The 15,506-nt window shown below is 43.9% G+C and overlaps 1 protein-coding gene across 5 annotated transcripts in view; it reads left to right on the top strand.

The window, feature by feature from the left end:
* Window positions 1-13,725, top strand: part of LOC140128838 (uncharacterized) — a 43,884-nt gene extending 30,159 nt beyond the window's left edge. For all 5 annotated transcript variants that reach the window (XM_072150544.1, XM_072150543.1, XM_072150545.1 and 2 more), the window contains 7 exons: window positions 3,478-3,540; window positions 5,874-5,917; window positions 6,957-7,057; window positions 7,215-7,320; window positions 7,686-7,735; window positions 7,946-8,021; window positions 13,438-13,725. In XM_072150544.1, the coding sequence (XP_072006645.1) occupies window positions 3,478-3,540; window positions 5,874-5,917; window positions 6,957-7,057; window positions 7,215-7,320; window positions 7,686-7,735; window positions 7,946-8,021; window positions 13,438-13,665 (668 nt within the window). In that variant the 3' untranslated portion in view covers window positions 13,666-13,725. The remainder of the gene's footprint in view (window positions 1-3,477; window positions 3,541-5,873; window positions 5,918-6,956; window positions 7,058-7,214; window positions 7,321-7,685; window positions 7,736-7,945; window positions 8,022-13,437) is intronic.
* The last annotated feature ends 1,781 nt before the right edge of the window (window positions 13,726-15,506 follow it).

The following is a 15,506-nucleotide window of genomic DNA, read 5'->3' as shown; positions in this document are numbered from 1 at the left end:
CCGAACAATTCTGCTACGTTTGTGCTGGTTTGAGCTGCGCAAATTTTTGTTTGTGCTGCTTTTGTTTTGAATATATGAACAAAAAATTAAAGTTCAAAAGTTCAAGCAGCCCCCCCACATTAACCGAATCAAACAAAACTGGTGTCAAACGTTAGTGCTCCGTTTGTGCTGGTTTGTGCAGCAAAATTTTTCGTTTGTGCCGCTATAATTTTTAATGTATTCATACTTTTTTGCAGAGGTCATCAGAGTTCATTTCTTCCAAAGTACAATGTGTTTGCTAGCTCCCCCTGGTGATCAAGCCAGGGAAGTGTCACTAAGTTTGTTTTTTACCAGTTCATCCTAAACACCTCAAACACCTGAACATACCTTAAAAATTATAGCGGCACAAACAAAAATTTTTGCTGCACAAACCAGCACAAACGTAGCACTAACGTTTGAGACCAGTTTTGTTTGATTCGGTTAATGTGGGGGGGCTGCTTGAACTTTTGAACTTTAATTTTTTGTTCATATATTCAAAACAAAAGCAGCACAAACAAAAATTTGCACAGCACAAACCAGCACAAACGTAGCAGAATTGTTCGGCACCAGTTTTGTTTGATTTGTGCAATGTGGGGGGGCTGGTTGACCTCTGATGACCTCTGGAAACTTTCATTAAAATCTCGATAACGATGGCGGCACAAACAAAAATTTCTGCTGCACAAACCAGCACAAACGTAGCACAAACGTTTGACACCAATTTTGTTTGATTTGAACAAGGTGGGGGGGCCAACTTCACTCAGGTAGCCGTCTGATGAGATGAACGACAAAATATAGACCCCAGACCCAAATTCATACAAAATACAAACTCCAGGCCAGACTAGCTGCTAAATAAAAACCCCAGACCCCCCCCCCTAAATACAGACTCACATCCAGCCAATCCCATAAATATAGGCTTCATACCAACTCCTCCCAAAAATCTAGACCCCAGACCAGATCATGCCTTAAATACAGACCTCAAACCAGAGTATCTCCAATGTATAGATCCCAAACTATGCCCTAAGTACAGACCCCAGACCAGACTATGCCCTTAGTACAGACCCCAGACCAGACTATGCCCTTAGTACAGACCCCAGACCAGACTATGTCCTTAGTACAGACCCCAGACCAGACTATGTCCTTAGTACAGACCCCAGACCAGACTATGCCCTTAGTACAGACCCCAGACCAGACTATGTCCTTAGTACAGACTCCAGACCAGATTATGTCATAAGTACAGACCCCAGACCAGACTATGTCCTTAGTACAGACCCCAGACCAGACTATGTCCTTAGTACAGACCCCAGACCAGACTATGTCCTTAGTACAGACCCCAGACCAGACTATGTCCTTAGTACAGACCCCAGACCAGACTATGCCCTTAGTACAGACCCCAGACCAGACTATGCCCTTAGTACAGACCCCAGACCAGACTATGCCCTTAGTACAGACCCCAGACCAGACTATGTCCTTAGTACAGACCCCAGACCAGACTATGCCCTTAGTACAGACCCCAGACCAGACTATGCCCTTAGTACAGACCCCAGACCAGACTATGCCCTTAGTACAGACCCCAGACCAGATTATGTCCTTAGTACAGACCCCAGACCAGACTATGTCCTTAGTACAGACCCCAGACCAGACTATGCCCTCAGTACAGACCCCAGACCAGACTATGCCCTAAGTACAGACCCCAGACCAGACTATGTCCTTAGTACAGACCCCAGACCAGACTATGCCCTCAGTACAGACCCCAGACCAGACTATGCCCTTAGTACAGACCCCAGACCAGACTATGTCCTTAGTACAGACCCCAGACCAGACTATGTCCTTAGTACAGACCCCAGACCAGACTATGTCCTTAGTACAGACCCCAGACCAGACTATGTCCTTAGTACAGACCCCAGACCAGACTATGTCCTTAGTACAGACTCCAGACCAGATTATGTCATAAGTACAGACCCCAGACCAGACTATGCCCTCAGTACAGACCCCAGACCAGACTATGCCCTAAGTACAGACCCCAGACCAGACTATGTCCTTAGTACAGACCCCAGACCAGACTATGCCCTCAGTACAGACCCCAGACCAGACTATGTCCTTAGTACAGACCCCAGACCAGACTATGCCCTTAGTACAGACCCCAGACCAGACTATGCCCTTAGTACAGACCCCAGACCAGACTATGCCCTTAGTACAGACCCCAGACCAGACTATGGCCTTAGTACAGACCCCAGACCAGACTATGTCCTTAGTACAGACCCCAGACCAGACTATGTCCTTAGTACAGACCCCAGACCAGACTATGTCCTTAGTACAGACCCCAGACCAGACTATGTCCTTAGTACAGACCCCAGACCAGACTATGCCCTTAGTACAGACCCCAGACCAGACTATGTCATAAGTACAGACCCCAGACCAGACTATGCCCTTAGTACAGACCCCAGACCAGACTATGCCCTTAGTACAGACCCCAGACCAGACTATGGCCTTAGTACAGACCCCAGACCAGAAATAATACCCAAATCTTCACCTTTCTCCATTACTTCTGTCCTCCTCAAACACCAGACCTTACACCAGACTATGTCATAAGTATGGACCCCAAACCAGATTATTCCCTAAATACAAACCCTAAACCAGACAGACTCCAGGCCATACTATCAACTAGATGAAGACCCCAGAAGCCAGACAAGGTTTCCTGAACCTTCAGACCAGATGAAATGTAGGACCCCACACGCAACTTTATACAAAATACAGACCCCAGGTCAGACTGTCCTAAAATAAATCTAGACCCCAGACCTAAATATTCCTTATAGACAGACCTTAAGCCAGACCATTTCCAAAATATCGACCCCAAGTTCTGCTGTAGGAACAGACCCCAGACCAGACATTGCTGCAGTGCTCCTCACTACTGGGCACCACCACTGGATCAGGATACTCGGGGGTCGGGAGGATTACCGGAGGTCATGTGACAAAGGTCATGTGACAGGGGGCAGATATTTTTTTAGACCACTCACTGATTTTTGGAGACCAGGGCCCTCGGCCTCTTCTGAACACAGCAATTAAAACGCAACTTGACAAATGTTTTTGGCTCGGTGCAGTCGCATCCACTCATTCCACTAATTGGGAGCCAATAATTTAAATAAATGATGTGAAATTTTAATTAATTAGCGACGTGATATTTTCTCTCTGAAATCGAAATTTTGCAGTCTTCCTCGGTGTGGAGATTATTCGTTTGGGGGGGGGGAGCGAGCGGAGGGGGGTGGCGGCTTCTCTCAACTTGACCGCGTTGACTCAGAAACACAATTAACAGTTCTTGTCCCTCGGAGACTCAGGTGACGATGTTTACCGAGCGGGTGTGAAATCCATATTGTTCTCCCGTCAATTATCGTAGACAGCGAGGTCTCGTTTATTTGTATCCAGCAAATCATTTGGTTTTCTACAATATTGCTCTATTTAAAGGGGTTGTCCAGGATGAGGGAAACAAGAAAACGGCGCCAAAGAACAAAGAAAACGGCACGGCAGGTCAGTCGCATTTCCTTCCATGGTGATGTTTTTGGATAAAAAGTTGGTAGAACAATAGAAAGTTCCTCCTGATATTCACTCATTGGGTGTCGACACAACACAAACTAGTAGGACTGTGAGATACTCCGAAGGTAGGTACAACCCTTAAACCCATGTTGCTCCAAGGAGACCACCAGGTCTCTAACTTTGGAGTAGACAAAGTTTACTAAGGGCCCGATTCGCGTTTTCCCGACGTGTTACCCGAATATTTCCAATTTGTGCCGATTTCCCCTGAATTGCCCGGGGATTTTGGCGCACGCGATCGGATTGTGGCGCATCGGCGCTGGCATGCACGCGACGGAAATCGGGGGGCGTGGCCGAACGAAAACCCGACGGATTCGGAAAAACCGCCGCATTTAAAAAAAAAAAAAGTGTCGCGGAGCTTGCACTTACCTTCACTCAGCCCAGCTCAGTGAACTCCAGCGCGTTCCGATGCTTTTCAGCGCAGCAGCGCCACCTGGTGGACGGCAGAGGAACTGCCTTAATGAATCCTGGCCGGACCCGAATCCAGCGCAGAGAACGCGCCGCTGGATTGCAAATGGAGCGGGTAAGTAAATCTGCCCCAATGTGTCGGGAGACACCAAGGGTTGTGTAGCGCCAAGTGGACTAAGACCAAGGTGAGCAGCGCAGGGGCTGAGGTCAGAAAATAGGACCAACATGACCTTTGAAGACCTAAATAGGTTAGGGCTCTTAACTGTTCAGGCAAGTGAGATGGTTACGCCATAAAATGTCGATATAAAAATCCCAAAAACTCAATAGAAACACTGTAGTATGAAGCCTCAGTCTTGATCTTCTCGACAATCTCGAGACCATCCTCGTTGCAGGTTGTTTTTTTTTGGGGGGGGGGGGGGCACTTTCATATAGAGGTGGTTATCAAAATTAGTACCCAAAGATCCAACAACCTGGAAGACTGAAGAAGACTTAAAAAAATGGGTGACCCTACAATATTACAGAAACAAGCAGTGGAACATCATCTAGTCAATATGGCTTCCACCATGACCACTCTATTTCCAGGTGGATTATTTTAAAACATATATTTTATTATATCACGTAAAATTTTTAACCTTCCGACTCAAAAATAAAATGAAAGATGTCCAAAGGTTTCCATGATGGTCAATAATAGATTCTGGTATTCAAAAAGAATGAAAATTATCCGTTGAGACCTTCCAGACATGTAGAGAGACTCGTTCGAATCTCCTTGACCTTGTAGATAAGGTAACCATCGACCTATCTCCAGATATCAGGGCTTAGAAGAGAAACTTTTTGTTTCTTGGGTAAGTCAAATCAATGAAATTCAACGAGATCGCATTGGCTGAGCAGTTGAGGTTGTTACTTGGAAGGCTTCTCGGTCATGGTTACCATGTGGCGAGGATGTGACTCATTAATGGGAACATGACCTTCACCTGCTCTTCAACTCATTTGCGTCTTCCCACGGCCAAGATTAGATGGTCACGTAGACCCTTCGAAAAGAATGCCGTAGGAACACATGACCTCGAAAAGTTTCTTCTTGGTCTTCAACTCATTTACGTCTTCCCATGGCCAAGATTAGGTGGTCACATAGACCCTTCGAAAAGAATGCCATAGGAACACATGACCTCGAAAAAGTTTTTTCTTGGTCTTCAACTCATTTACGTCTTCCCATGGCCAAGATTAGGTGGTCACATAGACCCTTCGAAAAGAATGCCATAGGAACACATGACCTCGAAAAGTTTCTTCTTGGTCTTCAACATCTAATGATCCTTCCACCATGACCCAGTAGGTTATTTTATCTTCTACCCGTTGTATAACACCCGCCTTTTACCAACTGACTCACGGTGACTCAAAAACATAATTGAAGTCACAGATGGTCAGCCCGTAATTACTGGTATTCAAAAAATATTATAAAAGGGGAACACGGAGATATGTAGAGAGCCTCAGATCATTAAATCTCCACGTCCCCGTAGATAATGTAACCGTTGGCCCATCATTAGATGTCAGCGCTCGGAACAGAACGTACAACTTTTTGTATCTTGGGTAAGTCACCTCTACAATTACGGGTGAAATTGGTTTTAAAAATATCCGTAATTCAAGGCTACAATGAGAGCGCATTAGCTAAGCAACGAGGTCGTGACTTGAAAGCCTGGCGTTGCGCGCTTCTTCTCGAGTCTTGACGGCGAGGTTACTACGTGGCCAGGATATGATTCATTAATGGGGACCTGACTTAGTGAATGCGCCTTGTTCTGTTTTTGGACTCATGTGTAATTATCGCCTCCCCCCTGCAGCTCAATTTTCTATTTTTGCTGTCTTTGATTCAGGGCTCGAAGATAATAGAAAAAACCACTCATCGGACCCGGCACGGGTGAGTAATTCTCGATTAATTTTACTACATCACATTGGGTTCCTGGTCTAACAAGTTTTAACTAGTGGTGGAGAAAAAAAAAGGACCAATTTGCCCAGAACATCTGGTGGGGAAAACGATAACTTTTTGTTTCGATGTCCCAAAGCCTTCATCAGATGATGGCCATGATCTAGAATATTGGGGCAACTTCCTTCATGGTCCTCCAAGTACTTGCCCCTCTGGTTTCTATGTCATGTGCATTCTCGTGTCGAAGGTAGTCATGGACAACTTTTTGTGGCCTGTTGGGCGTGAGATCATATGATAGGCAGGAACATAGAGACTTGGCCTTAAAGAAAGGCAACACGAACGCCAACGAGAAGACAATGTCATCATGACGTCTTCAAAAAGTCTTTCGAGAAGAATTGGGTTCTATAGGGCCACCTCCATCTTCCAAGGTCACCTATCTGGCCTTCATGGTAAGAATGCTCAAGGTATAATCTAACTAGAGACCAGATTTTTTAGCAGATCTGTTTAGATCTGAGGGATCTCATCAGAAGGTCTGGAATATAATTGTAGATGGGCATAGACAAGGTCTCATCTTGGTGGTGGTGTCTCCAGGACATCCTAATATTAGGACATTATTGAAAACCTTCCTGCCTTTCTAAAAAGGGAGCCTTGGGTAGGTCCACAATATCCATAGAATAGAAATTTGGGGAATATTGGACCATAAAGCAATAAATTGTACCCAAGATTTTAGCTAATCAGACTCAACAATGTATTGGTGAAATGGTTCTGTAGACCACATAAGGTCCATTTCATGGAGCCATCTTGCAAGGGGAAGTTCTTGCTGATGCCTACATTGTGGAAATTGGAGGTCCTCTTTGGGTTCGTTAGACCTCATCAGTAAAATTCTGGCTCTGGTGTCACATTGAGAAGAATTGGCCCTATAAGAAGAGAAAATTGGGTTTATTTCCTAGTGGTGGCCTCATGGACCTTTAGAAGACCACACTGTATGGAGTAGACATGGTCACCATGATGTCCTATTTTATCTTTCTTGTAGGAAAGTGACGTTTGTAAGAAACTTCTAGAACAAGTGAAACAGGACGTGCGTCTAAGTGATGGAGAAGACAGAAGCGGAGCAGAGGCTTCTACAACCTCCAGGTAGATGAAGACATTGGGCCTCATCTGGGCCTTGTTCCGAAGTACACCTCCGTTCCTCCGGCTGCAGGCCACTAGGCCAGATGTTCTTGGAGACAGAAGAACAACCCCTTTCCGATGCCCGAAGTGTCTCATTTTTGTATTTGCTGATATCTTCTAGTTACTCAACCAAAGACAAAAGGAAGAGCAAAGGAAGAAGAGAGGAGAAGACACGTGAGAAGAAAGACGAGGGTGAGGGCGGAGAATGGACCAAAGCCAAGGCAAAGGTGAGGACCACGACGTCAATGTCATAGAGTCAACTTTCTGCTGTCTTCTTGAAGAGGACACGGTGGACTTTAGGAGGAGTTGTCCACCATCTCTAGTGGAGCGGTGAGACCCCAACTGGTCGTTAGGTCTTGGACAAAATAGTCATGTGACTTAGGGTGATGACATCATCAAGCTGGAGTGATGAGGTCACTAATCACATCTGGACATCTTTGAGCTACAACCACTCACCTACCATTAATGATACTTCTGTCTTCTCATGTGACAGAAGGACCAAAGAGGGCCCTCAAATATGACCACAGCACCTAGGAAGCCACGCCCCATGACTCCGCCCCTATTTATTCACTGTCTTCGTTAACTATTGCAGGTTGAAGAATTCTTGGACTTTCCTGGAGTGATGGCGGCCGTGGCTTATAGGTGAGACTCACCAATGTATCTCTGACCTCAGAAAGGGCGCCACTCCTGGCCGTCTCAGGTACTACACCTAAGTATCCTACAATAGTAGACACCACCTAATAGACGACCGTCCATCTCATTCATCTCCTATTAGAGTAGATTTTTGCATATCTGATGTACATTGTCCTGGATAAAGTATAAGAATCAAATATAATGTTCTCTAAAATGTAGAAATGAAGCAAAATCCAAAAAATCGTCAAGGAGTTCCACCAGGAAGGAAGGGGGAGAAGTGTCACGTGGTCAGCCAGTGAGTATCCTGTATATAGTGATATGGGGGGTGCTGGTATAACCTGGGGATCTCCTGTATATAATGATATATGTACAGCTGGTATAACCTGGGGATCTCCTGTATATAATGATATATGTACAGCCGGTATAACCTGGGGATCTCCTGTATATAATGATATATGTACAGCTGGTATAACCTGGGGATCTCCTGTATATAATGATATATGTACAGCCGGTATAACCTGGGGATCTCCTGTATATAATGATATATGTACAGCCGGTATAACCTGGGGATCTCCTGTATATAATGATATATGTACAGCCGGTATATAACCTGGGGATCCCCTGTATATAATGATATATGTACAGCCGGTATAACCTGGGGATCTCCTGTATATAATGATATATGTACAGCCGGTATAACCTGGGGATCTCCTGTATATAATGATATATGTACAGCCGGTATAACCTGGGGATCTCCTGTATATAATATTATATGTACAGCCGGTATAACCTGGGGATCTCCTGTATATAATATTATATGTACAGCCGGTATAACCTGGGGATCTCCTGTATATAATGATATATGTACAGCTGGTATAACCTGGGGATCTCCTGTATATAATGATATATGTACAGCTGGTATAACCTGGGGATCTCCTGTATATAATGATATATGTACAGCCGGTATAACCTGGGGATCTCCTGTATATAATGATATATGTACAGCCGGTATAACCTGGGGATCTCCTGTATATAATGATATATGTACAGCCGGTATAACCTGGGGATCTCCTGTATATAATGATATATGTACAGCTGGTATAACCTGGGGATCTCCTGTATATAATGATATATGTACAGCTGGTATAACCTGGGGATCTCCTGTATATAATGATATATGTACAGCCGGTATAACCTGGGGATCTCCTGTATATAATGATATATGTACAGCCGGTATAACCTGGGGATCTCCTGTATATAATGATATATGTACAGCCGGTATAACCTGGGGATCTCCTGTATATAGTGATATATGTACAGCCGCTATAACCTGGGGATCTCCTGTATATAATGATATATATACAGCCGGTATAACCTGGGGATCTCCTGTATATAATGATATATGTACAGCCGGTATAACCTGGGGATCTCCTGTATATAATGATATATGTACAGCCGGTATAACCTGGGGATCTCCTGTATATAATGATATATATACAGCCGGTATAACCTGGGGATCTCCTGTATATAATGATATATGTACAGCCGGTATAACCTGGGGATCTCCTGTATATAATGATATATGTACAGCCGGTATAACCTGGGGATCTCCTGTATATAATGATATATGTACAGCCGGTATAACCTGGGATCTCCTGTATATAATGATATATGTACAGCCGCTATAACCTGGGGATCTCCTGTATATAATGATATATGTACAGCCGGTATAACCTGGGATCTCCTGTATATAATGATATATGTACAGCCGGTATAACCTGGGGATCTCCTGTATATAATGATATATGTACAGCCGGTATAACCTGGGGATCTCCTGTATATAATGATATATATACAGCCGGTATAACCTGGGGATCTCCTGTATATAATGATATATGTACTGCCGGTATAACCTGGGGATCTCCTGTATATAATGATATATGTACAGCCGGTATAACCTGGGGATCTCCTGTATATAATGATACATGTACAGCCGGTATAACCTGGGGATCTCCTGTATATAATGATATATGTACAGGCGGTATAACCTGGGGATCTCCTGTATATAGTGATATATGTACAGCCGTTATAACCTGGGGATCTCCTGTATATAATGATATATGTACAGCTGGTATAACCTGGGGATCTCCTGTATATAATGATATATGTACAGCCGGTATAACCTGGGGATCTCCTGTATATAATGATATATGTACAGCCGGTATAACCTGGGGATCTCCTGTATATAATGATATATGTACAGCCGGTATAACCTGGGGATCTCCTGTATATAATGATATATGTACAGCCGGTATAACCTGGGGATCTCCTGTATATAGTGATATATGTACAGCCGCTATAACCTGGGGATCTCCTGTATATAATGATATATATACAGCCGGTATAACCTGGGGATCTCCTGTATATAATGATATATGTACAGCCGGTATAACCTGGGGATCTCCTGTATATAATGATATATGTACAGCCGGTATAACCTGGGGATCTCCTGTATATAATGATATATGTACAGCCGGTATAACCTGGGGATCTCCTGTATATAATGATATATGTACAGCCGCTATAACCTGGGATCTCCTGTATATAATGATATATGTACAGCCGGTATAACCTGGGGGTCTCCTGTATATAATGATATATGTACAGCCGGTATAACCTGGGCATCCCCTGTATATAATGATATATGTACAGCCGGTATAACCTGGGGATCTCCTGTATATAATGATATATGTACAGCCGGTATAACCTGGGGATCTCCTGTATATAATGATATATATACAGCCGGTATAACCTGGGGATCTCCTGTATATAATGATATATGTACAGCCGGTATAACCTGGGGATCTCCTGTATATAATGATATATGTACAGCCGGTATAACCTGGGGATCTCCTGTATATAATGATATATGTACAGCCGGTATAACCTGGGATCTCCTGTATATAATGATATATGTACAGCCGGTATAACCTGGGGATCTCCTGTATATAATGATATATGTACAGCCGGTATAACCTGGGGATCTCCTGTATATAATGATATATGTACAGCCGCTATAACCTGGGGATCTCCTGTATATAATGATATATGTACAGCCGGTATAACCTGGGATCTCCTGTATATAATGATATATGTACAGCCGGTATAACCTGGGGATCTCCTGTATATAATGATATATGTACAGCCGGTATAACCTGGGGATCTCCTGTATATAATGATATATATACAGCCGGTATAACCTGGGGATCTCCTGTATATAATGATATATGTACAGCCGGTATAACCTGGGGATCTCCTGTATATAATGATATATGTACAGCCGGTATAACCTGGGGATCTCCTGTATATAATGATATATGTACAGCCGGTATAACCTGGGGATCTCCTGTATATAATGATACATGTACAGCCGGTATAACCTGGGGATCTCCTGTATATAATGATATATGTACAGGCGGTATAACCTGGGGATCTCCTGTATATAGTGATATATGTACAGCCGTTATAACCTGGGGATCTCCTGTATATAATGATATATGTACAGCCGGTATAACCTGGGGATCTCCTGTATATATGTACAGCTGGTATAAGTTATACATCTGTACACATATTTCGGAGGGTGACGCTGAACTCTTTTAGTCGCCCATGGCAACCAATCAGAGCTCTGCTTTCATTTAACCAGAGCTATTTCTAAAATGAAAGCTGAGCTCTGATTGGTTTCCATGGGCATTGAGAACAGTTTTACCTCAGATACTTGATGATGATTTCCTCCATAATACTAGGTATCAGGGTTGTGCACTGTCAGCGCTGTGGCCGCTGTGTGTAATCGGATGATTTGTCTCACTTACTGCACATTATGGGAACACCTGCAGATATTTAGGCCGGGGCACATGTGGTGGTCGGGGGACGCCAGGACAGATTAGATTCTGTGATTACAATTACGTTTTACTTCCCATAATTAAAAAAATACTGAAAAAAATCCTGTATAATAATGCAATGAATTTCACAGTATTTAGGAGCCTGGTGTGGGGTCTGTATATATAGGGGGATGCGAGGGGTGTATATTATTTAGGTGTCTGTATGTATTACGGGGTCTTTCCAGGGTCTGTGCTTATTCAATGTTTAAGTTTGGGGTCGTTTAAATTCTTTGGTCTGGGGTCTACTTATTGAGGGTTCTGGTGCGGGGTCTGTATTTATATGGGGGATCTGTTCTGGGGTGTATATAATTTAGTGGTTAGGTATAGGGTCTATATACATATATATATTTGAGGGATCAGGGTTGTATATTATTTAGTGGTCATGTTTAGGGTCTGTATATATTTAGAGTTCAGGTTTGGGGTTTGTATATATATATATTTATGGGGGATCTGATCTGACTTGTATGTTATTTAGGGGTCAGGTTTGGGGTCTGTATATATTTGGGGGATCTGATATTGGTTGTATATTTAGGGGTCAGGTTTGGGGTCTGTATATATTTGGGGGATCTGATCTGTGGTGTATATTATTTAGGGTCAGGTTTGGGGTCTGTATATATTTGGGGGATCTGATATTGGCTGTATATATATTTAGGGGTCAGGTTTGGGGTCTGTATATATTTGGGGTATCTGATATTGGTTGTATATTATTTAGGGGTCAGGTGTGGGGTCTGTATATATGGGGGGGATCGGATATTGGTTGTATATTATTTAGGGGTCAAGTGTGGGGTCTGTATATATTTGGGGGATCTGATCTAGGTTGTATATTATTTAAGGGTCAGGTTTGGGGTCTGTATATAATTTGGGGATCTGATCTGTGGTGTATATTATTTAGGGGTCAGGTGTGGGGTCTGTATATATTTGGGGGATCTGATCTAGGTTGTATATTATTTAGGGGTCAGGTGTGGGGTCTGTATATAATTTGGGGATCTGATCTAGGTTGTATATTATTTAAGGGTCAGGTTTGGGGTCTGTATATAATTTGGGGATCTGATCTGGGTTGTATATTATTTAGGGGTCAGGTGTGGGGTCTGTATATATTTGGGGGATCTGATATTGGTTGTATATTATTTAGGGGTCAGGTGGGGGGTCTGTATATATTTGGGGGATCTGATATTGGTTGTATATTATTTAGGGGTCAGGTGTGGGGTCTGTATATATTTGGGGTTGTGTTTGAGGTTTGTCTCTTTTTCCTCTCCCCAGTAGTTGGCACACAGTGTATGAGATGTCTCTGCAGCATGGCGAGGGTGGGCAGCAGGACATGGTACACTGGTCAGTGTTGGCAGCATGTGGCGTCCAGCGGCTGGCGAGTCGCCCCCTCCGTGCTGTCGGCAGCTGTTTCCCTGCAGTCCGGATGGGATCAGGTGCCCCCGAGGCAGAGAGCAGAAGACATAAAATCGCAGTCTCAGGAGATTAGACTTTGTGTCAACCGTTGAGGCAGCCGGGGGGCTCCCCGGAGGCTACGAATACATTCCTGGCACCTGATCACATGGCGTCACAGTGTAAATATATTCTGGGAAAAAACTCAAATTCCGATGGAGAAATCTCCCCTCTGAGTCCATTGTCTATGCTATCAGTATATGTAGCCCAGAAAACCCCTTTAAGGGGGAGTCCTCAGTGATCGCCCTCTAAGACCCATCAGTGCATCCGATCACATCTAGTTAAAGGCGCCAATCAATTCCAACTTCTCAATTTTTTCCCCTTTTTGATTTTCAGGTTCCTCTCCCCAACACCCGGCACAACGCCCTCTTCCTGCGAGACCATGTGAAGGCGGCGGAGGCCCTCCTGCTGAATCCTCAGGGGCAGAAGGACAGGACACCTCCTCCTGTGGACCCCCAGAGGCCGGCCACAAAATCTCGAGACCGTGGTGCAAAGGGGGCAAAAAAATCTACCAGCCTTGTAGACAGTATGGTCCCGGAGACCAGCGGTGGCACCGAGAGATGAGGAGACCTGCCGGGATATTGTATTGTTGTTATTGAGTAAAATATTTTGGGAACATCACAACTTGTTCTAAGTTTGGGGAGTATAGTACAATCCAATAGTGCGGTGCTGTGCACAATCCAAGAGTCAGGACCATAGAGGCTCCAAAATCGTGGCCTAGTTCACGTAGAGAACACAGCTCAACACAGGTTTGATCAACAGTATTTAATCATGGGTGGAGTCATTCTGATTCCTCATGGGTGGAGGCATCTAGATTCTTCATAAGTAGAAAACTGGTACCTCGTAGGTGGAGTTATTTTGTTTCTACAGGAGTAGAGTTCTGGTACCTAATGGGTGGATTCATTCAGGTTCTTCAGGAGTAGAGTTCTAATACCTAATGGGTGGAGTAATCCAGATACTTCAGGAGTAGAGTTCTAATGCATAATGGGTGGAGTCATCCAGGTTCTTCAGGAGTAGAGTTCTGGTACCTAACAGGTGGAGTCATCCAGGTTCTTCAGGAGTAGAGTTCTAATACCTAATGGGTGGAGTAATCCAGATACTTCAGGAGTAGAGTTCTAATACATAATGGGTGGAGTCATCCAGGTTCTTCAGGAGTAGAGTTCTGGTACCTAATGGGTGGAGTCATCCAGGTTCTTCAGGAGTAGAGTTCTGGTACCTAATGGGTGGAGTCATCCAGGTTCTTCAGGAGTAGAGTTCTGGTACGTAATGGGTGGAGTCATCAAGGTTCTTCAGGAGTAGAGTTCTAATACCTAATAGGTGGAGTCATCCAGGTTCTTCAGGAGTAGAGTTCTGGTACGTAATGGGTGGAGTCATCCAGGTTCTTCAGGAGTAGAGTTCTAATACCTAATAGGTGGAGTCATCCAGGTTCTTCAAGAGTAGAGTTCTAATACCTAATGGGTGGAGTAATCCAGGTTCTTCAGGAGTAGAGTTCTAATACCTAATGGGTGGAGTAATCCAGATACTTCAGGAGTAGAGTTCTAATACATAATGGGTGGAGTCATCCAGGTTCTTCAAGAGTAGAGTTCTAATACCTAATGGGTGGAGTAATCCAGGTTCTTCAGGAGTAGAGTTCTAATACCTAATGGGTGGAGTAATCCAGATACTTCAGGAGTAGAGTTCTAATACATAATGGGTGGAGTCATCCAGGTTCTTCAAGAGTAGAGTTCTAATACCTAATGGGTGGAGTAATCCAGGTTCTTCAGGAGTAGAGTTCTAATACCTAATGGGTGGAGTCATCCAGGTTCTTCAGGAGTAGAGTTCTAATACCTAATGGGTGGAGTCATCCAGGTTCTTCAAGAGTAGAGTTCTAATACCTAATGGGTGGAGTAATCCAGGTTCTTCAGGAGTAGAGTTCTGGTACCTAATGGGTGGAGTCATCCAGGTTCTTCAGGAGTAGAATTCTGGTACCTAATGGGTGGAGTCATCCAGGTTCTTCAGGAGTAGAATTCTGGTACCTAATGGGTGGAGTCATCCAGGTTCTTCAGGAGTAGAGTTCTAATACCTAATGGGTACAGTAGAGTTCTGGTATCTCATAGATGGACTCAACCTGCTTACTCATACTTAGAGTCATTCTGTTCACTCATTGGTAGAGTCATTCATACTTCCTCCTGAGCGTGGCCCTGATTCCTCAGGGTTAGGAATGTCATAGAGGCAACCACACTATTGATTGAGGAGAGCTACACAGAATAGCACTACATAGATTAGATCAATTATCATTCCTCTTGGGTGGAGTCGTCCAGATTCATCATTGGATTGAGCCAATATTCTTCCTCATGGGTGGAGACATCCTGATTCCTCATTGATTACATTATCCTACTTGTTCATGGCTAGAGTTATTCTGCTTC

This window comes from Engystomops pustulosus, chromosome 4, assembly GCF_040894005.1.
Source record: "Engystomops pustulosus chromosome 4, aEngPut4.maternal, whole genome shotgun sequence".
In the NCBI taxonomy this organism is placed as follows: Eukaryota; Metazoa; Chordata; class Amphibia; order Anura; family Leptodactylidae; genus Engystomops; species Engystomops pustulosus.
Note: the sequence above shows the minus strand (reverse complement) of the source record. Positions and strands in the feature narration are given on the sequence as shown.